The sequence below is a fragment of the Prionailurus bengalensis genome, chromosome E3 (genome assembly GCF_016509475.1).
Source record: "Prionailurus bengalensis isolate Pbe53 chromosome E3, Fcat_Pben_1.1_paternal_pri, whole genome shotgun sequence".
Lineage (NCBI taxonomy): Eukaryota > Metazoa > Chordata > Mammalia > Carnivora > Felidae > Prionailurus > Prionailurus bengalensis.
The window spans coordinates 2,081,002-2,103,280 of record NC_057357.1 but is presented as its reverse complement, the minus strand read 5'-3'; the positions used below and the strand labels follow the sequence as shown (position 1 = coordinate 2,103,280).

Below are 22,279 nucleotides of genomic sequence, written 5' to 3'. Positions count from 1 at the left end.
CGGGTCTCCCCTGTCCACCAGGCCCACAGCTCCCAGGAAGTTGTCTGTGGCGACCCGTGTCGTGTTGGCCCAAGTGGCACAGGGAGGCAGGGCTCCAGGTGCGCACCTCTCCACCCCCAGGAGAGCCTCTGTCTCCCCTCCGGGAGCCTCGGCCCCGGGTCGCTGGAGGAGGAGTGGTGCGTGTCTCCTACAGGGAAGACCTGGGCTTCGGGGGCCTCTGTCTTCCAGTGGCGTCCTGTCCGGCCTCCCTCCCTGCGCCCCTTCCGTGAGGGCTGTGTTGACGTGCCCTCCAGAGGACGGAGAGCACACCCCAAGGTGCGTGACCACCTGCCAGGGCGCTCCCCGTAGTCCCGGCAAGGCAGCTGGCGCCAGAGTGCCAGGCCGCGTCCCTCCCCCCCTGCCCCGGGTCCCCCCCAGCCGCTTCTGAGCCGTCTGTCTTTCTGGAACGTTTGCTGCTTCTCTGCCCGTCCCAGCCACGTGCGCGGAGTGGCGGCTGGCAGTGCACCTGCGAACTGGGGCCCAGGGGTTCGGGGAGACTCTTGAGCCGAGCCCTGGTCCCCGCTAGGGCAGTCACCGCTGCCCGGGCCTGAGGTCCCGCGGCGGGTACGCCCGATGCACGCCCGGCTGACCCCAGCTTCCCCACGTGGGGCTCAGGACCTTCCCCTTACCCAGCCTGGGGTCTGTTTACACTGTAAACTGTAGGAAGCGCCTCCGGGGTTAGAAGGGGCTGGTCCCTCGGAGAGCGTGCCAGGCTGGGGTTCACGAACTTTGTGCAGGACCAGCCAGCAACTGTTGTGGGCCTTAGAGGCCGTGCAGTCTCTTGTCGCGATGGTCTGCTGTGCCCGTGTCAGGCACAGGCAGCCACAGATGGATATGTAACTGACTGGCCATGGCTGTGTGCCAATAAAACTTTATTTACAAGACACAGATGGTGGGTTTGACCCAAGAGCCATGGTTTTGCTGACCCCTGTTCCAGAAGATGGGTCTGCTTGTAGCACTGACCCCAGCAACTTCCTCAAGTTCATGTGTGTCTCCAGCCTCCGCTCCTCCCACACGTACCCCCAACGCTGCCGTCAGGGGTTACTGGCCACTGGGCTCCCCCTGGATGCACCAAGTATGTGCTGCCTCAGAACCTTGGCATCTACCTCTCCCACTTCCTGCGGCCCCTCGGAGCCATATGCCTCGTTCTCTGCCTTATTCAGGGGTCTGTTCAAGGGTTACCTTGTGGATGGGCCTTGTATGACCATCTATGTGGAAGAAAACCCACTGCCTCTCTAGAGGCCTCCCCAGCTCCCTTTTTTTGACATTGTTTTTTTACTTAGATCTGTAAGCTCTATAAGAGCAGTGATTTTGTCTAATTTATTTCCAGTTGTGTTTTTAGCAGCTAGAATAGCGCTTGCCACATGATAGGCATTCAGTACATGTTGGAGGGGTGGGTGGGTTGGGTAGATAAGTGGGTAGATGGATGGGCGGACGGATGGACAGACAGGCAGATCGTGGGCAGGTGGATGGGTGGACGGACACACAGGTGGTGATTGGATGGTTGAGTGGGGGGACAGATGGACAGATGGTAGGTGGGTGGATGGATGGACAGAAATATGGTGGGTGGACAGGTGAGTGGACAGGTAGGCAGATGGTGGGTGTGTGGGTGAAGAATGAATGAACGAATGAATGAATGGATGAATGAATGAATGAATGAATGAGGAAGCAGTTAATCCTCTCTGGAGGCTCTGGGAGGATTCACAGGAGAAGCAGACTTCGAGGTGGCCCTTGGAGGACGAGAAGGGCCTCACTGGGAGCGGGTCACACAGGCAGAGGACCGAGCGCACGCGAAGGCACGAGACAGGAGAGCGTGGAACGCGTGTGGGAAACACGTGGCTGGAGGGTGCGGGGCGTGGCATTTCTGCCTGTGGCATTGGCCTGTGTCAGGGGCAGCGGGAGCTGAGGGGACGGCGGGTGGCCTTCCGGTGGCCTCAGGGTGCGGGGAGGCGGCAGCACGGTGGAGCCTCCGTTGCGCGCACAGGCCCGGCCGGCCGAGCTCCTCGGCTCCCTGGGTGCGTTTCTCGTGTCCTCCCAGAGGGCCCCGAGGCGGACGCCGTTCCTGGTGTGTCAGGGAGGGACAAAGGCCCCAAGAGGGCTCGCTTGCCGGAGAAGATTCGGGGCCGGGCTGCCAGCCGCGGGGAGCGCGTCCCCCTCAGGGCCAGGCCAGCCGCGCCGCTTACCGTCCACTCCCGCCTGAGGTCCCCGCAGCTGCCCCAGCCTCGTGTGCCACCTCACACGGGACGGGTCGGCACCCGAGCCTGGTCGGCTCCAGAGCGGGCGGGGAGGCCGTGTGGGTCTGGTCTCGGGGTGCCGCTGCCCGCCACCCCACGACCCTGGCATCTGCAGAGACACGTCCCCGCGGCCGCCCCCTCTCACGCAGGGCGCCACCGTCCTGGTGCCAGCACGCCGACTGCGGTGCCCAGGGACCCGGCGCGCGGCTCCGGGATCCCTGCCGCTGGTGACGGGCGCTCTGGCAATGACTTCCCGGCTCTGAGCCTGACCCCATGGTGAGGAAAATCAGGTTGAAATTAAGTCAGATTTCAAATGTTAAACCAACCAATTAAAAAAAGCAATCACATAGAAACACGCATTTTTCAAAACACAGTTGTCTACTCTGTCGTAGTTAACGGCTCCAGCGGCCCCAGGACACGTCCTGGCCCCCGGCAGGTGCCAAGCGGGAGGAGGTGCGGGTCTGCGGGCCGGCGGGGCACCCGGCCCCTGAGTGCTCCCCCAGGTCAGGCGCCTGTACCCCAAAGACCCCCTCTGTGAGTACCAGGCGCCCCTCCTTCCCCGACGCCCACCCCTACTCCTTCCCGCCCCTGTACCCAGACCCCGCCCCGTGCTGGGTGCCTGACGTCACAGAGCGCAGTCGGTGACAGCGGAGCTGGGGGCGTGGACTACCGTGGGGCGGGACGCGGCCCCTCCTGGGGTGCCAGCCAGCGCAGTGCGGCCGGAGCCTGGAGTCAGGAGGCCCGCGCCAGAATTCCAGCCCACGCCCTGCCTCAGTGTCCCTGTCCGCACCCTGGGGGCGGTGGGGGCTGGCCCAGGTCCTCAGGCTGCCCGCAGCTCCACGACTCAACACGGGCTGCACCGAGCTCTTGTCCCGTGGCTTCTCCCCTTGCCGCTCCCGGGCTCTCGGGAGCCGCCCCCCAAGGCGCCAGCCAGGCCGCTATAACAGCCCCATGGAGACCCGCCGGCTGCGGCGGGAGGGGACCTCACTTGTACCCAGCTCGGGAAGGAGGGTGAAGACCCGCCGTGCCTTCCGACCAGGCCCCGAGGGTGCCTCCCAGGTGCCCAGAACAGGAGGCCTCGGTGAGCGTTTTATGGATGAATTCCAGCCATACTGTGTGCGTGTTGCCCACCTTCCGCGGGTTCCCGAGGCTTCCCACCACTGCCCGGCACCCCCGCGTTGGCCCCGGGCTCAGCTTCAGGAAGCCCGTCTTCCCACTGTTGCCGTGCAGTTCTGTGGGCCGACGGGATGCCCGGGGAGGCGGGTTTCGATCCAGTGACACATGAAGGTGGCCATGTGAGGTGCTGAGCTCCCCGTCAGGGCGTTGCTGAAGTGGGGTCACCAGCCTTAGCAGAAGGCGGCTGTCTTGACCAGATGGCATCTGAGGTCCCTTGTATCTCAGGGCCCCCGTGAGCCTGGAGCCCCCACCCACGTGCCCCTCTTAGGCTACACTTCCTTGGGGTCTCGGCCCAAATGCTGCCTTCCCAGGGGCTGGGTCTCCGCGTGCGTTGTTGACTGGTCCCGCCCCACGCCACCACAGCAGGTCCTCGTGTCCTTTGCCATCCTCTGCCTCCCGCTGTGGTCTGGCGAGTACTCAGGGCGCTGGTGCAGGGGGGACACGTGCGATCGCGTGAACGAGCGGTTGTGTGAACGAATGAATGGATGGGTGAGCGAATGAACGAGTGAGTGAACGGGCCAGTGTGAACGGGCAGGTGAGCAGGCGGCGGGCCGGGTGGGCGGGCGGGCCGGTGAGCCAGTTTGCATGCACGGCCGCCAGGGGGGTTGGCCGCCTCTGGAGGGTGCTGCTGGGGCAGGCCTGGCCGCCTGCGCCTAGAGGGGTCACCTGGGTGATGGCGGGGGCGGAGTTGGAGCCCAGTCATCCGGAGGCCACTGGAGACACGGGTGATTTAGCGACGTGATTATTTCCTAATGCGATACCTCAGAGCTTTTTTATTAGATTTCCCCCTTTTCCTTCCAAACGCTCTTTGGAAATAAACACCTGGGGCTGTTACACTTTACTCGGTTTAATTAACTTTTAAATCACACAGCGTCACCCGGACCGCTCTCAAATGTCGGCTCCCGGCTGGGCCGGGGCGGCCCGCCGTGCTGCCCCCACAGGTGCCCTGGGAGCCCCCAGAGTCCAGGCCGCGGCCCTCGGCCCCTGCCCCGCCGGAGGTTCCGGGCCGGTGGGCACCTCCCGGGCCAGCGGACGCGGGGTCTCACCACAGGACGAGAGGCGCCCACCCGCAGCCCAGACACGATGAGACCGGCCGTGGAGGTTTTCCAGAGCACGTGCCAGCCCCGCCCTCTGGGCATCGCGGGGCCCCGCTCCGTCCGTGCCTGGCCGCCTCCCTTCCCGACACCCCGCAGCACCCCCAAAAGGCCCAGCTGCACCCTCCGGACGGGTCTGCCTCTGTTTCCGGGTGCAGACGCGCTGGAGCATCGGGAACGTCTGTCTACGGAGGAGCACGGGGGCACCTCTCCTCACGCAGCGCCCGCCCGGCCTTTAGTCCGGCTCCATTTGGTGGTCTCCCTGCGTTCAGTAATTTGTGACTTTCCGGGAAGTGATCTGCTTCCTTCAAGCTTTCAAACCACCCATCTTATCCCGGAGCACTTTGAAAACACGGGCCTCGCACGAGTTATTTGGCACGGTGGCGGCCAGGGAGGCGGTGATGGCACGTAGGGGGCGCTTCCCCGTCCTGGGCGTCTGAGATCCCCGAGGTAGGCACCAGCCCCTGGGCTCCCCGCCCGTGGGCTGCCTTGCTCGGGGCGGTGGGCGCCTGTGGAGGCCGTCCGGTGCTGGCCTGTCCTGGTCCCAGGGAGTCGGAATAGGAGGGGGAGGTCACTGTCCACAGGTGCCCCAGAGTGGGGCGCCCGGTGTTTCCAGGGCGCTCGCCCTGTAACACTTGGGGCATCTGCCCCGGGCCGGCCCATTCCGTTGTCACTCGGGGACGGGAGGCCGTGTCCCTCAACCTTTCTGCCAGGACAAAGGCTCCGAGAGCAGCCTCCTCTGGGTGACCTGAGGTCTGGCCTGTGCCATGACGGCCGTTCCCCCAACACCGCAGCGGGGACAGCAGCGTGGAACCTGGAGGGCTGTGGTCTAGGGGTGACTCTCCCTGAGAGGGAGGCCCTCCCAGCGGATCTGGGGCCCTGCCGCCATGTGGGCAGTGTTCCGGCGAAGGCAGGCGGAAGTCAGAGAAACGGCGCGTGCCGGCTTGTTCGGGAAGTTAGATCCCCTTAATGTCACACGCTCGGCTGGAACGTTAACCACTGTTTTCAGGAATGAGAGCCTGGCTGATGGTGCTCGTCCGGGAGGCCCAGCCCACGTGAGCCCTCTCTTCGTAAGCACACTCTCCCCCTCTGCGTCCAGGGAGAGGGGCCTCGGCGACCCTCGTGGCACGCCCCCAGAGCCACGTCCACCCACGTCGGGCCCGTGTCCCTTCCCCACCAGGACCTTTGGGGGCCTCCCAGGGCGGAGGCAGCACCGGCCCAGATATCACAGACACAGTTCTTGGCCCGGGAAGTGCCTTCCTGCTCTGGGGGGTCGGAGTGCGTGGGCCCTGGCCGCTGGGAGCCTGGCCGACTGCCCTGTGCATGGCGCAGCTGCCCGGACCACCGCTGCTTCAGGACAGCGACTGTGACCGCCTTCCCGCCCTTTGTTGGCAGGGGTGCTGGGCCTTCCAGACCCTCCTGAGCCACGTCCCGTCCCTGGACACCTGGCCCGCTGCCCCATGGCCCCAGCTCGTTTGGATGTGAGATTTGGTGCTTGCTCAACAGAAGAGGCCAGACTTCGGTGGGGACAGATGTGAGCTCTTCAGACACCCCCAAGGAGAGGGGTGATTTGCCTTTCCCAGAACAGGCTGGAGAATCATTTCCGAAATTAAATCACAGGAAGATACCTGCGGGATGTGAGCAGATGGCTCGTATCCGTTCTTGGGGCCGAGGAGCGAATCGCTGCAGATACGTTTTCAAGTTTCTTCTTCAAACGAACGTGGTCAGTGAAAATGCAGAGTTATCAGCAGGACGTGGACTCTACTGCAGGATGAAGAAAACCCTACGATGTGATTCCAGCCCCGTGAAGCGGGTCTGAAAGCAAATAGCTCCGTGCGGCCGAGGCGCTGACGAGACGGAGAACACGCGTCACACGGTCTGCACCCGCAGATGGCTTTGGTCCGAGCGTTGTTTGCCAAGAACGAAGGACTCCCTTCCTCTGGCTTTTATTGTCCGAGGGCAGGGGTCTGGGGGAGGGAAGCAGTGTCGCACCGTGCCCTTGGCCGCAGAGCGAGGGGCGGGCCTGCTCAGGTGTCCAACGCGGGTGCCCACACGGCATGGCGTCTCCTCCCTGAGGGCCGGACCGTGGCAGGGGGAGCCCGGGACCCTGTGCTTCCAGCCGGCTCTTTGTCCAAGAGGAGGGGGGCGGAGGGGAGAGCCCTCGGTCCTGGTGACCCCGCCAGCCAGGTGGCCGTGTCCTGTCCCGAGTGCTTTGTTGGTCCTGAGTCACCCCTCGGTTTGGGGACACCTTGGGTGCAAATGACTCTAGTTTGATCGGCATCCTTGGGTCTTGGTGCTTGCTCCCTTGGTGGCCTTGGTGGCCTCCACCCCGGCGGTGAGATGCTGCCCCACGAGGGCAAACCGCATCTCACGCTGGCTGTGCTCCGGCTTTCGCCCAGACTTTTGTACCCCTTGTGGAGCTGAAGGTGGGGGCCCGCGCAAGAGTGGGGTGGCACGTGCCCCCTGGAGCACGGATGGAGGGCCCAGAGGCCAGCCGTGTCCCCTCCTGTCTGTCCCCCGCTCCCGAGGCACAGCCGCCACTCAGCCGTCCTGACGGCCCCGGGTGGTGGTGCCTTAGAATGGGTTCCCGTGGAGCTCGGCTGCAGGGAGAGGCCCCCGCCCCCATTTGGTGGCAAGGCTGAGCGTGTCCGCGGTACTCTGTGGTCCCCCCAGGCCCTGTGGAGGGAGTCAGGGTGGCCAGCGTGGCTTTGTGCGCCTGACCCGAGGCGGTCCGTCACCCCGGGCCCGCTGCCCGGCTGGTGCACACCCAGGGACTCGAGCTCAGAGAGGCGAGCGAGAGACCCCGGCTGCCGTGCTGCTCAGTGCACTCGATTCTGGAACCAGAGGGAGACGGGCCAGTCAGTGGGGTTCCGGGCCGTCGTTTTTGGGTTGCTGACTTCCCGGCCGCCAGACGCTGAGGGAGCCGCAAGGGCCGCTAACCGACCGAGGCCAGAGCCGCGGCCGCCCCTGCGTCAGTATTCTAGGCACGGCTGTGCTGGACCGAGCTGCGCTTTGGAGCGTGAGTCCCCGCCTCCCACGGGCTGGGAATAAATAGTGGACTCCCAACCCCAGGCCGGCACACCGCCCAGTGGCCCGCCAGTCTGCCAGGAGGGGTCGTGGGAAGCAGGAGACCTCTGCTCCAGCGCCCCCCGTGCCCTGCGGTCGGCCCACCCGGGCAGTGCCCGTAATGGTACCAGGCGGCGCCCGTGCCCGGGGAGAGCGAGACGAGCTCTGGGCGTCACCCTGGTCCCCTCCCCCATCATCCTGCCACATGGGCTCTCGATGGAGGGGACAGTGACCCTGGCCGTCAGGCCGTGCATCGTGACGGCAGCACGGGGATGGTCATGCCGCCCCGGCTCACAGTGGTGGGGTGCAGCCCAGGGAGGCGGTTCTGGCTGAGCTCCCAGCCCCTCACCTCTGGTGCAACCCCCCCCCCCCAGGTGGAAAGGGAAGACGGGGTCAGACATTGGGACCCTCTGCACAGTGTCCAGCACATGCCGAGTCCTGTCAGGTCACCCTGGGGGCAGCCCGGGGCTCCTGTGTCATCGCAGCCCCGCTCTCCGCCTCGGGGCAGAGGCAGATGTGAGGGGAGGTGTCGGTCCCCCGCGTAAGGAGAAGGTCCCAGGTGTGGCAGCCCCCACCCCGCCACAGGCCCTGTGTCCCCCGCCACGCCCACCCGCCCTCTTCGGGGTCTGCCTGTGGGGCGTCCACCCGTCTCCTGCTGGGTTCCCGCCCATCGTCCCTCCCATCGTCCCTCGGGCTCAGGCCTGCCCTGTCACGGGGTCACCCTACAGGTCACGGAGGGTCCCGCAGGAGCGCGCACCGTCGCTGCGTCCCGGAGTGTGTGACGGCCCAACCCTCGTCGGCGGGATGCACGCGGCCCCATGACAGGATGTGACCCGAGCGGGGCCAGCAGGGGCGAGGCACGGGGACGCCAGGCATGGCTAGTTCTTTGCTTCATTGTCTTTTCACCCGTGGTGAGATTGTGCCGATTCACGTGAATGTCCCCACGGTGGCTTCGGCTCACCCCCTCAGAGCCTCCTTCCTGTCAGGCGGGCGCGTGTGTTTGCAGGGACCAGACTTCCGGGCTGTCCTGTCGCCACGGCGGCACGAAGTGCGGAACAGAAGGGAGGTTCTCACCAGCCTGTCCCGGGGGGAGGAGCGCCAGCGGGACGGCTCTTGCGAGAGCAGCGTGTCCTCGGAGACCGGTCCTCGCCGGACCTGCCCCTTTGGAAACGAGAGGGGTGCCTGAACCGGCACCCCCGGCTTTGACTTTGACGCCTTCGCCTGAGGCGGAAAGGCCCGGTAGGAGCCAGGCGCTTCGGCGATGAGATGTTTTAACTGCATCTTAAGAGGGGATTGCAATAAAGAACGCCGAACCGTGACCAACCGATCGTATCTCAGGTCGGCCCAGCGCAGTCAGCTGGGCGGCCCGTAAGGTCTGCACGCTCATCGGGCCACGGCCCCCGGGGAGCCTTCCGGGTGCAGCCCGCCACGCAGCAGGCTCAGCCTGGGGCTCGGGAGCAAGAGGGAGGTTCCTGTTCTGCTCAGTCGATGTATCGCCCATCCGAGAGCCTTTGGGTTCTCCAAGAAGGAGGAGGGAAGGACACGCCATCCCACAGGGTTCACAGCGAGGCGGAGGCTCGCGGCGGAGGGTGACCTGCTCCTGCTTTTCCGGCCACCCTGCCTGCCGGCAAGGTTCCAGGGCTCGGTGAGTGCTCCCAAGAGTGAGGACGGGAAGCCCGGGCCGCGGGCCTGCCTGGTGGGCGTGCTGGGGCCTCACCTCGGCTCAGGGTTCAGGCCAGCCGCCTCTCCCCGGCGGGCTTTCCCGTTGAGCCACAGGCGGGCGGAGGTGCACGCGGCCTCGTCATACCCCAGTGGCCTGGGCAGGGGGCAGGAGGGGGGCAGAAGCCCAGGCCAGGGAGGACAGGGGCACGTGGTCAGTGCTGGCTCAGGGCCCCGGGCAGGAAAGGAGGGCCGAGGAGGTGGGCAGTCTGTCCTCAGCCGGGCCGGGCCCTCCTAGGAGGCCCCAGGAGACCATCACCGTGGAGCAGGCACCCCCCACCGCGGGGTCCCAGGACTCCTGCCCCGGGTCCTTTCCGGCCGCTGCCGGGGACTGTGACGGGCTCCTCAGGGCGGAGCAGAGCCTGAGCCCCGAGCCCCTTGCCGGGACTGGCGGGGACTGCAGTCCCGGGGACGTGGCCTTGGGGCCCCTGGGCCAGAACCTTGGGAACGGCCGGGTTGCCCCAGGGCCCAGGGGGGTGGCGGCCCCCCACAAGCCCGGAGTAGGGGTCGGAGGAGCCGGGTGTGACCTGTGGAATCTGTTGGGACTCCCTCTCTTGTGTAATTACCGGCGTGGCAGTTGCAGAGTTGAGATGAGGCTTAAAAAGCCTTTGTGAGTAATTAGTGTCAAAAACACAAGATCTACAAAGCCATAAACTCACAGCTTGGTGATATTACCGAGTACTAATTAAAAAAGAAAAAAGAAAATTTCCTTTCATGATCAGATTTTCAGCCTTGCCAAAGATGAAAAACAAGGCCGTTTGCAGATGATACCAACGCCAGAGGGCTGAGCGGGGTCGTCCGCGCAGAGCTGGTGGCAGAAACGTGAGGGCTGGGGACCCTGGGACATTGTGGGGCCCGGCTCCCCGGGGCCTCAGCCAGAAGCGCCCGTGGTTCCTGGCGGGGACGGAGAACCCCGAGTCAGGGGCAGTCACAGACCCGGGAGATGGGGCCTCGTCCCCCAGCGGGACCCTGCGCGGCAGCCGCGGCCCCTCGTTCCGGGGGGGGGGGGGGGTCTAGGTTACCTGGACCGCGTGTGCCCCGGCTTCAGGTCGCCCGGCCCCGCCGAGCCTCCCAGCAGCCTCCCTGCTCGGGACCCCCGCGGAAGAGAGGCACCTGGCAGGAGCGGGGGGCCCTCACAGAGCCACCCTGTACGCTTCTCTCGGCGCAGACGGAGGAGGGGACTCTGCTGCCAGGATGGAGGCTGCTTTAAGGCGCGACCCTCGCGGACGCAGGAGGGTGAGGGCCGGGCGGCAGGTCCCGATCCCATGGCGACCGGGCGGTGACCACTTCCGTCCTCGTCGCTCAGGGCCCGTGGCAGCCACGCGCCAGCCGGGTGAGCGGCGAGGCCCAGCGCACAGCGCATCTGGCTGCTCTTACGCCATCGTGACTGTGGAGACACAACTTTCCGGGAGTCACGTCCGTCACAGGGATGTCTTTAACCCAGGGCTAGCACGATGTGCCTGCTGCATGGCGTGTGACCACGGCCGAGGCACCCGGGCCACCAGCCGTGCTATGCCAGCCACCTGTGAAGTGCGGGCTGCCCCCCCAGCCAAGCGGCTCCCCCATCTGGTCTCGGGGTCCTCGGGACCGGCCTCTCCATACGGCCGGGCCCGGCACTTGTGTCTCTGTGCCGCTGGCCCAGGGTGGGGCCTGGAGGCTGTGTCCGCGGTGGTGGCCAAAGGAGGCGGCCTGGGCCCGGCGGGAGAGAATCCCTCTCTCTCAGCCAGGTCGCTCTGTCGATGGCACAGGACCAAGCGTTTGCGGACCCTCGGTATCCGTACCCGCAGCCGCTGGCTTACTGTGCTGTAGGGCCCGGTGAGAAGACCGCGTAGCGCTTTCTCCCAAGGCCATGGGGGGCTACAGGGGAGCCAGGAAGTCCCCGTGGAGGCGGCTGGGAGCAGGGAGGGCGTCTGTGGAGCCGCCCCCCGCCTCCTCACTCGGAGCCGCTGGCGGTATTCCCGGGTGTTTGCATTCCCGTGTTTGAGGCCCCTGTGTGCGTGCACAGCACACGTCCGCTCGGGTTTTGGTCAGGGGTGCGCGAGCCTCCCAGGTCATCGAGGGGAGAATGGCCATCGTAGCAACACGGGGTCGACAAGAGTGTCTCTCCGCACCATCGCTTCCTTTTGTCGGGTGCGTCCCGAAGCGTTTGGTGTTTTGACGCTGTTGTCAAGGGGATTGCTTTTCCGCTTCTGATCTCTCCTTGTTGCTACTGTAGAAAAGCAGTTCATGTTTGAATATTGATCTTTTCTTTTGCACCCTCGCTAACCTCATGTGTCGTTCCTGGTATCTTTGTAGTGATTGGATTTTCTACCTGGACCGTGACGTTGCACCTGCTCCACACAGCCTCCAGAGCGATGCTGAGCCAGCTGGCGAGCCTCTGCTTGCGGCGGGCGGGGAGGTGCTCGCTCTCGGGCCGTCGACTGTGGCGTGAATGTGGGTTATTCGCAGGTGCCGTCGGTCAGGCTGAGGAAGTTCCCTTCTGTTCTGAGAATCACGTGGCCCTTCTTCTTGACGTATCGGCAGTGCTGGGCTCGCCGTGGGCTTGGGGCGTGCTCGTCCTCATCGGGTGTCTCAGACTTGATGTCGGGCTGGCATCGCTTCCTCCGGTGTTGCGTGTTGCCTGGGACCCGGGGAGCGCCACCAGCCCGGGAGATTCCGTGAGAGGTTTTCCGTAGCGGACGCAGGGCTTAGCGGGTTTAGCCCTCCTCTGCGGTGAGCTCGGCGAGTTCTGTTTTTCAGAGTTGGTCCGCTGCATCTAAGTTGTCGGACTCACCGACGTGAAGCCGGTAGTGCTCCCTCCTTGTGTTTCTGACATCTGTGGGACCCGTGCTGTCACCCCCGTCCCCCGCGACCCCATCAGTCGTCTTCCGCCCTTCGTTCCTAAGCAGTCTGGCCCAAGTGCGTCAGCCTTGTTAATCTTCGCGGACCACTGCGGGTTGTATGTTTTTCTCTTGCTTTTCTGCTTTCTGGTTCATTGATTTCCGCTTTGATCTTTGTTTCCTTTCTTCTGCGTACATTGGGTCTCATTTGCCCTTTTTATTTCAGCTTTTTGAGGTGCAAGTTGAAGTCACTGATGGGAGCGCTTTCTTCTTTTCTCGCATAGACATTTAGCGCTAAAAACTTCCCCAAGGTCTGCCTCAGTCTCTCCACAAATTCGGATGATTTTGTTTTATCTTCATTCAGTTGAAATGACTTAGTAATTTCCCTCTTGGTTTCTTCTTTGACCCAGGGGTTACTTAGAAGTAGGTTACCAAGTTTCCAAGTATTCTGACGATCTCCAGCTACCTTTCCGTTATTAGGTTTTGACTGAATTTCATCGTGGTCGGAGAACATACTTTGCATGACGTTAATCCTTTAAAATTCGTCGAAATTTGTTGTAAGGTCCAGAATGTTGTCTGTGTAGCAAACGTACTTAAAAATACCGTGTATTCTGCTGGAGCGTGTGCTATAAACGTCAGTTACGTCAGCTTCTTTGATAATGTTGTCAAGTGTCCTACCTTCTATCAGAGTCTCGCCGATTTTTTATCTCTTCTGTCAATTAAAGACAGACAAGCGTTGAAATCTCTGACTAATGCTGGATTTGTCTGTGCCTTCTTGTATTTCTGTCATTTTTTTTTTTATTTCATGTATAAATTAGTCCTCTCATCATTCTGAAGCAACCCTCATCCCCAGTGACGGTCTTCGCTCCAAAATCCGTTGTTTCCGGCCTGTCTTGTTCCTTGAACCTCTTTCTCTGCCTTCCTCTGGGTCGGGGGAATGTTTTGTACAAGTGGGTCTGCCTCCTTCTTTGACTTACTGTCTGTACTTCTTCTCGTGCTGTTTTGAGGGTTGTCGAAGGACTTGCGTGCCTCTCCCCGCAGCCTTCTCGCGACGTGGGGCGTGAGAACCCCGCCGCTCCGAGCTCCCCTGGGATGTCACTTTGTGCACGCGAGGAGGCTCGTGGCCTGCTGCTGTCACGTGAAGAGATTTCAAGAGTCGGGGCTTCCCTCCGCTCTCCGTGCTCCCATTTCCACTCGTGCGCGTCTGGAGCCGGCCTCACCTTGTGAACATTTCCACGGGGGGTGGGGGGCGCTGGGGGTTGTGTTTGGTTGCTGCGTCTGTACTTTGCAGGCCTCCGTGGTCGCCAGTGAGCGTCCGCCGTCACCCCATCCTGCGCCTCTGGCCATGTGTCTGGTTGTCTCTGGCCGCCGTATCTTAAGATGTGTTGTTCCTGCTTTAGAGCGCTTGGGTTACCGTGCACTCTGGTGTCATTTTCCTGACTTACCTTTCATGTTCGGTAAGGTTTTCATCACCTTTCAGGATGTTTTTCTAAAGGGATTTTTTTTCTGCCCTCCTGTATCGACAGTCCATGGCGGAACAAGCACTCACCGCGAGCACGGTGGCGGTGGCCCGATGCTCGGTGGCCGGACTGCGCCCAGGTGGGCCCTCCTTCGCGCCACAGCCACGAGTCTCTTGGGGAGAGACCCGCGTGGGTCCGCTCAGTTCCTCTCGGGCCGTTGGGCAGAGGCCACCGTCAGTTCCCCCTCACGTGGACAGCCCGTGACGTGGCGGCTGGCTTCATCCGTCTTGTCAGCACGTGAGTGAGTTAATATCCGAGGTGGGGACACAGACACCGTGTGCCCCTTTCCACTGAGGGAAGTCCAGCTCGCAGAGGGGAGGGGAGGTGCCACGGTCACACGGCGAGTGGGAGGGGCAGCCACGATCGGAGCCCAGGTCCCCAGCTCAGTCTCTGCCGCTCCCCCAGCCGGCCGCCTGTGTCCCCGTGAGCGCTCCACTGTACCAGCTTGTCTGGACGGGGAGGGGGGCTTCCTACGTGACCTGGTGCCATCCGCGTCATTGCGCTGAGGGTGGCTGGCTAGGGGACACGTGCTCCAGCCCATCTGGCCCGGGCCCTCCCGGGACGTCCGGCCTTCAGAGCCGTTTGGGGACCCCTTGCACTTGGCCTCCTGCCCCTGGGAGCCAGTAGGAGGGAGGTGGCCCGGCCTCCACGGTTATCCCCACCTTCCTCCTGGGATGGGAAGGAGGCCTGGGCCGGGAGTGGGACGCCAGACGGAGCCTGGCCCTGTGCCGATGACCTGTGGGCCCCCTGGGCACCCACCTGTGATGCACGAGGCTCGTTGGAAATGACCCTGGGCCCTCGCCGCCCATGTGCGCCCTCCTGCCCCTCCCTCGTGAGGCTGTGGGAGCAGCTGCACAAACCGGGGCGAGGCACGAGGGATGCAGAGCCGTATAAATAGAGTAATAATAATAACAACTGTGGGCTCGGAACCGATCTGCAGCTGCTGGGGCGCCTGGCCTCGCCCCCCCCCACCCCCCAGAGCACGCTGGGGAGAGGTCGCCCCTCGCCGGGGACGGTAACTCCAGCAACGCCGGTATAATTAGAACATGCGGTATTTAGCCGTTTCCCGGCACAATTGAGCGGGGATAATTGGGGGAGCTATTTCCCTCCACCCCGTGCTGGACATGCTTTTTGCCAGCTCGGCGTTTGCAGCTTCGTGCTGGGACGGCCTCCTCGGCGTTCCGTCCAGCTCGTCCCGATCCGCTGGCCACCACGTCCCTCTGCCTGTGCCCAGGCCTGCTTGGGTCCGCCTACGCCGAGCACCGGGGTCACCCCCCCCCACGCCGCCCCCCCTCCCTGAGGGACAGCAGTGGATGGGGACACGCACCAGAGCCGGAGGCTGGCGGGGCATGTGGGGGGACGCCTGGGGGGCAGAGGTGGGAAGGGCCTCCTCGCCCAGCCCGGCCTACAAGGTGAGGAGACACAAGACAGTCACAGTTGGGGAGGGGGGAGGGGGGCAGCAGGAGCGGCCAGGTGGGGGCTGTGCGGAGGAGGGATCCAGGGCCGAGGGTCACCTCCGTGTCCCCATGCGGGGCCCGGGTGGGCCGGGCCACTTACACCACGACCGACCGCCGCCCTGGTGCGTGGTTCTGGGCGGGAGACCCGCGGGTGCCGTGGCGGGCATCCCAGGGGCCCCAGTCCCGGGGCCAGGTGGCCGGTGAGGCCCACGAACTCGCCCGTGCCTGTGGCAAGAACAGCGCGTGTGATGAGTGCCCTGTGTCAGGAGTGCCGCTCTCGGAGACACAGTTCGCATCGGGCTGGCCCTGGTTACGGAGACGACGTGCGGCCGCAGTAAAAAATCCACAAAGTGCACAAAGCCGTAAGGAGCCACGTTTCATCGCAGCTCCCTGAGCTAACCACTTAGGTTTTGTGGTTTACACGCTTTTTCTCTGTGCGTGTAGAGCCGTGTCATGTGTGAGCGTGACCCACTGCGGTGCACGCTCAGGGGGCTTCCTCCGGCACGGAAGTTCACGGCGACGTCCTGGCGGACGTGGCGAAGCCGCCGTTCGCGCATCACCGGTGGGCGTGTGCCGGCTCGGGCAGTGCATCGGGCCCTCGCCCGCGTAGCCGGAGCTCCCTCGCAGCCTGGTCAGTGCATGCAGCCGGGGTGCGCGGCCTGGGCCGCCCCTCTGCACGGGCTGGTCCCCGGAGGAGGCAGCACCTGTGCTCCTGGTAGAAGGCTCCTCCCCTAGACAGGGCCACGGCCACCCACCACCCACCACCGAGCACGTCCCGCCGAGCGGGGGCTCTCACACCCAGCGGGCGCGCGGGACCCGAGCTTCGCCAGAGCGCCCCAGGTCACCCAGGGCCGGCACCAGGAGGAGGCCGTCCAGGCGGAGAGGCCAGAGCAGAGGTGTTGGGCGGTCGCGTCTGAGCGGGGGGACGGCCGCTCAACCCCAAAGACCCGGGGTACGCGTGCGTGGCGGCGGGAAGGGGGGGCCCGGCACGCGGCAGGCGTCTGCGCACGCCTGCCCACACCGACCACCCCGCGTTGTCCCCGCGGGGCCAGCATCTGGCCGCGGAGCCCGGCCAGGACCCGGCTGGAGAGAGGCCATGCCTGTGCTGTGCCCGGGCTCCCAGCCCCTGCCTCGCACACAAAGGCCCGGGGGCGGCGCCGAGGACGGGGCCGGGATGGGAGCAGCGGGCTTCGCGGGACGCAGGGCCGCCTGGAGCTGTGTCCGCTCAGGTGCCTGCCGCCCCCAGATCCGCACGTGAGCCTTCATGCGACTAAAGACGGCCTCCAAGCAGCCGGCCTCCCCCGGGCCTTGCAGCCACCAGCTTCCCACCTGCAGCCGGGGAGCCAGTGAGGGAGTGGAGGGCCGGCCTCGGGGCATCTGAGCGCGTGGGCGAGGTGAGCCCCGGGGTGGCGTGGGGCTGCTGTCAGTACCCCCACCCGCCCCATCCTGACTCCCGCCGCCTCTTCCCCGGGCTTCCCGGGAACGGAGGGAGACGGTTCAGGGAGTCACAGAGATGAACGGACCGTCGCAACCGCGGTCAGCGTTGTGCAGGAGGAGGGGGCCCTGTTCCGGCGGGGGGGACAGCCGTGAGCGAAACCCACCTGTGCACCTGACCTTCCAGGAGGCGCCGGGACACAGAATGCCAGCCCCGGGTCACTCGAGACTCGCACGTACCCCTTCCCGGGCGGGCTTGTGTCTTGGGAGCAAAGGCTGGCAGTTTCCATGAGGCCCATCGGTCTGTCCGTCTTCATTCTGTTCTCCGGACTGTGCTTTCTGTGTGAAGTCTGACAAGTCCTCCGCCTGGTCTTAGGTCCTGAAGTGTCATCTCTGTGCTGGAAGGTTTTTATGTTTTATGCGTGAGTCTGTGATGGGCTTGGAGTTTAGTTCTGCCTGAGGTGTGAGGTTTAAGTCAGAATTCTTTTCAGTTCTCTCGTCTTCCTCCGTGGGGCAGCTCTGGCACTTGCGTTAAGAAGGTTGATTGGGGGGGGCCTGGGTGGCTCAGCCGGTTGGGCGTCCGACTTCGGCTCAGGTCGTGATCTCGCGGTCCGTGAGTTCGAGCCCCGTGTCGGGCTCTGTGCTGACAGCTCAGAGCCTGGAGCCTGTTTCAGGTTCTATGTCTCCCTCTCTCTGCGACCCTCCCCCGTTCATGCTGTGTCTCACTCTGTCTCAAAAATGAATAAACATTAAAAAAATTTTTTTTAAAAAAAGAAGGTTGAGGGGCACCTGGGTGGCGCAGTCAGTTAAGCGTCCGACTTCAACCAGGTCACGATCTCGCGGTCCAGGAGTTCGAGCCCCGGGTCGGGCTCTGGGCTGATGGCTCAGAGACTGGAGCCTGTTTCCGATTCTGTGTCTCCCTCTCTCTCTGCCCCTCCCCCGTTCATGCTCTGTCTCTCTCTGTCCCCAAAATAAATAAACGTTGAAAAAAAAATTTTTTTTAAATAAAAAAAAAAAATAAGGTTGATGGGGCACGTTAGTGTGGACCTCCGTCGAGGCCCCCACGTGTGTGTTCTGCCCCCAGGACGGGACGGCGCCGCCTGTCCCACTCGGAGGCCGCGTGGGCCGTGCGCGCCTGTCTGCCGAGGGTTTTCTTCGGGAATGGAGGTCGCGTTTTGTCAGAGGCGTTCGTTTCCTGTGTTGGCAGTGGGACTGGGTGCCCTGGGGTTGTGGTGACGCGTCCTGACTGGTCGTCAGCGCACCGGCCACACGCAGAAGTGCCTTGCGCGTGGTCCTGGCGTGGTCCCCGCTCTATACTTCCCGACCACGTTAGCTGAGCTCTGTTGAGGGTCTCTGCACCAAGTCCACTTCTCTCTTCCGCCTGTGCGTGTGCGCCATTTCTGGTTTGCTGTCGGGCGGACACGCCTGTGCACAGGAAAGTACTCTCTCTGCTCCGTCTTCCGGAACAGACCGTGGAAAATGGGCGTTAATTCTTGTTTAAATGTCTGATAAAATTCTCCAGTGAAACCACGTGGGGCTGGAGATTTCTTCTTGAGCGTTTTAATTACAAATTCGGTTTCCTAAATGGCCGCCGGACTGGTCGGGTTCGCTGCTTCATCTTGACCGAGCCCTGGTGCTCCGTGGTGTTTAAGGGACGCTCTGTTCCCAGCTGTCAAGTTTATTGGCATAAAGGGTTTTTAAGTGTTTTCTTATTATTCTCGGAACAGCTCCAGGATCTCCTTTCTGGCATCGGCAGCTTCTGTCTTTTCTCTTCCGTCAGTTTCGTTGCTGGTTTCAGAAGACCGGCCTCTGGTTGCAACACCCCCTCTCCTGTCGTCAGTTTCGTTCATTCCTCCTTGATCGTGACCCTTCCCTTCTCTGCCTCGAGAGGCAGGACCACCTGGCGGGTGGTCCCTCGTCTCCAGCAGGGCACCCGGGGCTCTGTGTCCCCCCGGGTCTGCCCGGTGCGCCCGCGAGCCATGACCCCGCGTTTCGTCTCGGCCCCCGGGGTCACGGAAGCACGCCGCGTCATCTCATGTGTCTCTCGTCACCGAGCTGGGGCCCCAAGTCTCTGTGACTGTCCGCCGTCTTGTTTTCAGGCCCCAAGATGCTCCCGTCGTCCTGCGTTTCCCTCCAGCCGCCGTCAGCCGCTTCCTCGGGAGTCGATGGGGCCTTGTGACAAGCCGCCATGCCACCGTGACGCAGAGACGATACCCCGCTCCCAGCGTCTTGAGAGAGCGGTGTTCGCACTGCCTGTTTGGTCATCTTGTTGCGTTGTCTAAATCTTGCTCGGGTGGGGACGTGAGGACCCACACCTCGCTATGGGTCTCATCTCTGGATTCTTCCCGTGCCTTCGTTCGCGGGATTGCCTTCGGCTCCCTCAGCAAGCGGTAGGCTTGCACTCGACGGGAATCCCCTCCCCCCGTGCCGTCCCGCGGGCAGTCGGGGGCTTGGGAGGGGGCCACCGAAGCGGGGGCAGTTCCCTACTCAGGGCATGTCACAAAGGGCCCGCCGCGTGCCGTCCCGCCAGCTGGGGCGCCACAGGCTGGCATTTAACGAGCCCCTTTGGAGCCACTACGTGCTTCGCCTTCCGCTGACGCACAGCCTCGGAGCCCCCCCGGCGTCCCCGCGCGGCCCGTCTCCGCAGACTCGCGCCGTGGCGGACAGACCTGGCCTTCTGGGTCCCGGCCGAACCCTTCGAGGCAGGCCCAGCTCCGCCGTCTGGAGGGAGGGGAGGCCTGGAGGCGAGTCCAGGCTGAGGTGTGGGCGCCGGACCGCGCTGACGGCCAGCCAGGGGCCACCGGGGGTCTTACTGTGGCGGAGCGCCTTGCTCGCCACAGGGCGCCTGCCAGCCACACCGCGGCCTGTCACTCCCAAACGCTGGGGGCAGAGGAGGCAGAGACACAGGCCATAAATATTTCTAGCCACAGCCAACGCGTCTTACTGGGCAATTTGCTTTTTAAAAAATTGCTCTCTAATTTTAAGCGAACAGCCCCTAATTAGAGTGATTTACAAGGTACCTGGGGACCGGGTGGTATTTGAGCACGGTGGAGCCTAGCAGAGATTGATCGGCATGGCGTGACCGGGGCACATGCTGGCAGCCACACGGCTCCACGCCGCCTCTGAGCAAGGACACGGCCCTTCCCACGGAATGGGCCGGCACGGCCGGGGGCGGGTGGCTCACAAACCCTCGGCTTTGAGAAGGCCGCCCTGGTCACGCCTCCTTCCTGCACGCCCCCCGCCGGCCCCAGGGCACAGCCAGTGTCTCTGTGGCCATGCACTCGCCTCCTGAGTGCCGGACAGGTGCACTGAGGTGCCCAGGATGGGCCTCGCGTGGGCGAGCGTCAAGTGACGATTGTTCGAGACACGGCCGCAGTGCTGGCAGCCGCGAGGGATGTCTGATGTGTGTAAAGCATGGCTAGGGCCCCACAGCCCAACGGGGATCTGGGGAGACACCCGGACTGAAGGCCACCTCCCGGGCGGGCAAGGGTCCCGGCCAGGCGCAGCGCGGTGTGGAGGGACCCCGCTTCGGAGGAGGGCTGCCACTCAGTCGCCGAGCCAGGCGGGCGCCACGGCCTCCCTCAGCGCCCCCCCTCAGCGCCCCCCCACCCCGGCCCGAGCGGTGCCCTGCGTCTGCTCCCCGCCCCTCCGCTGCCGGAGGATCAGCCCCTCTGACATTTAGGGGAAATTTTCACAATTGAGCAGAAGGCAGAAATGAAAGGATTTTCTCAGTAAAAGGTCAGAGTGGTTTCTCTTACTTTTGTTTAAAAATGGTCCGTGTTGAACTGTGACAAGCCTAAACGTGCGGACGTGCAGGGGAGCAGGCTGGGTGCCCTGGGGAGGCAGCAGAGGCCGTCCGCGCGGCACACAGGCGGGGGCCGCTCAGACGCTGGGCGCCACGAGCCCCGACGGCCGCTGGGAGGGCTCGTGGGACAGGACGGGGGAGCAGGCAGGCCGGCACCGGCTCCTTCCTGGGGTCTCGGAGGGAGAGACCACCGCCTCCCAACAGGCGCATCCAGGCCTCCTTCCCGGGCGGAGGTCGGTGTGCGGGCCGGGCGTGTGGCCCGCCGCGTGCAGGGCCGAGCCGCGCACAAGGGCGGAGCCAGGCAGCCCCCGCAGCTCCTGGGAGGAGGGTGGCCCCGTCAGGCTTTGGGGCAGACGGGGGTTTAGTACACGCGCCCAGCCCCGGGGGTGGGGTGGAGGGGGGGAGTTCCCACGCTGTGCGGTTCACCCCGCGGCTTGCTTTTTGGTGTATTTGGTGTCTTCCAAGCTGTGCCGCCACCACGACCCGATTTCAGAACTCTCGTCGGCCCACCAAGGACCCTCACGCCCGCTGGCAGTCTGTCCCGTGCCCAGCCCAGCCCCTGGCAGCCACTGATGTACTTTCGCGGACTCGCCGTTCTGCACACTCCCTACGGGTGATCTGACGCACGTGTGTTGTTCCGTGTCTGGGGTTCGTCCCTGGTGCAGCAGGGGTCAGGGCGTGCGCACCCCGGCCGTTCCGCGTATCGTGGCCGGGAGCAGCTCCTCCCGCGGAGAAGCAAGGCCCGCGAGTGGGGTTGGCCTCCCAGCCGGGCCGCCAGTGGGAACCCCCCCCCCCCCCCCGTTCTGTGGCCGGCGCCGTGTGACGGAGGAAACGGGATTGAGCACCAGGGGGCACGGCCGTCCGCCCGGGCGCAGAGCAGCTCTCTGGGGCGGCTCCGGCCCCTCGCCCGTTCGTCTGTAGCATCGCGGGGTGGGGCGGGGTGTCAGCTGCCGTCACGGTGGCCGGGCTCTGAGGACGGGGAGGGCTGGGCAGACCGACAGAGGGCAGCTGGGCACCCGGAGCCCACGCCCCACGCCCCACATCCCGTCTTCTGGACCCCCGCTGGGGACGGGGTCTCCGTCCCTCCCTGTCCTGTAACTGAAGGGCCCTGGGGCAGGGGCGGGGGGACCCCGCAGGCCACCGCACCCCTGACCGTGTGTCCTCTGTGTCTCCCGCCCACCCTCCAGGCCACGGGACCCTCGGGCGCCAAGATGCAGCTTCTGGAGACGGCCTTCTCACGCACGGTGCCGGAGCTCATCGAGCTGCACCTCCTGCGCCAAGACAGCATCCCCGCCTTCCTCAGCGCCCTCACGCTCGACCTCTTCAGCCGCCAGACGGTGGCCTAGCCTGCGGCTCACGCGCAAGAGGGCAGCCGCCAGGTCCCGGGCCCACCCTGCCTCCCGCCACACGGCCCCACAGGCCCGGGCGGCCCGCACCTGTAGCCGGCAGGGGAGAGGCCGCACCCTCCTTCTCGCCCAGGACGTTCGGTGCCGCCGCTCCGGGGGGGGCCCGGGGGGCCCGCTTCCGGCCCCCTCCCCAGTGTGTACCCCCGCCCACACACCGCTCAAACCCGGCAGAGTCCCTGCTCCGTATGAAATAAAGTTTGCTCCTCGGCCACCCCGCCGGCTCGCTGTGTGCGTCCGAGAGGACGGGCTCGCCCTGCCCACCAGCCCTCGGTTTGGCCCCGGGGCAGCCCCTGGATGCCAGGGGACGGTGGGTGGCAGCCCAGGAGCCACCGCCCCCAGCAGAAGAGAGGGAGCGGGTGTTCAGGTGGAACAGAGTGGCCAAGATACGTCCCCTGCCCTGGGCTCCGCCCCCCACGCCCCCACCTTCCCCCCGCCAACGGACCGACGATGACGCTCGCACTCTGCGGCCCCAGGTGCTGGCCGGAAGGGCGGCTCCAGGCCCCGTGTGGA

At 64.6% G+C, this 22,279-nt stretch overlaps 1 protein-coding gene across 3 annotated transcripts in view; it reads left to right on the top strand.

Moving 5' to 3' along the window:
* MAD1L1 (mitotic arrest deficient 1 like 1) overlaps positions 1–21,980 on the top strand; it is a 318,039-nt gene extending 296,059 nt beyond the window's left edge. For all 3 annotated transcript variants that reach the window (XM_043559540.1, XM_043559541.1, XM_043559543.1), the window contains one exon: positions 21,551–21,980. In XM_043559540.1, coding sequence (XP_043415475.1) covers positions 21,551–21,709 — 159 coding nt within the window. In that variant the 3' untranslated portion in view covers positions 21,710–21,980. The remainder of the gene's footprint in view (positions 1–21,550) is intronic.
* Positions 21,981–22,279: the final 299 nt, after the last annotated feature.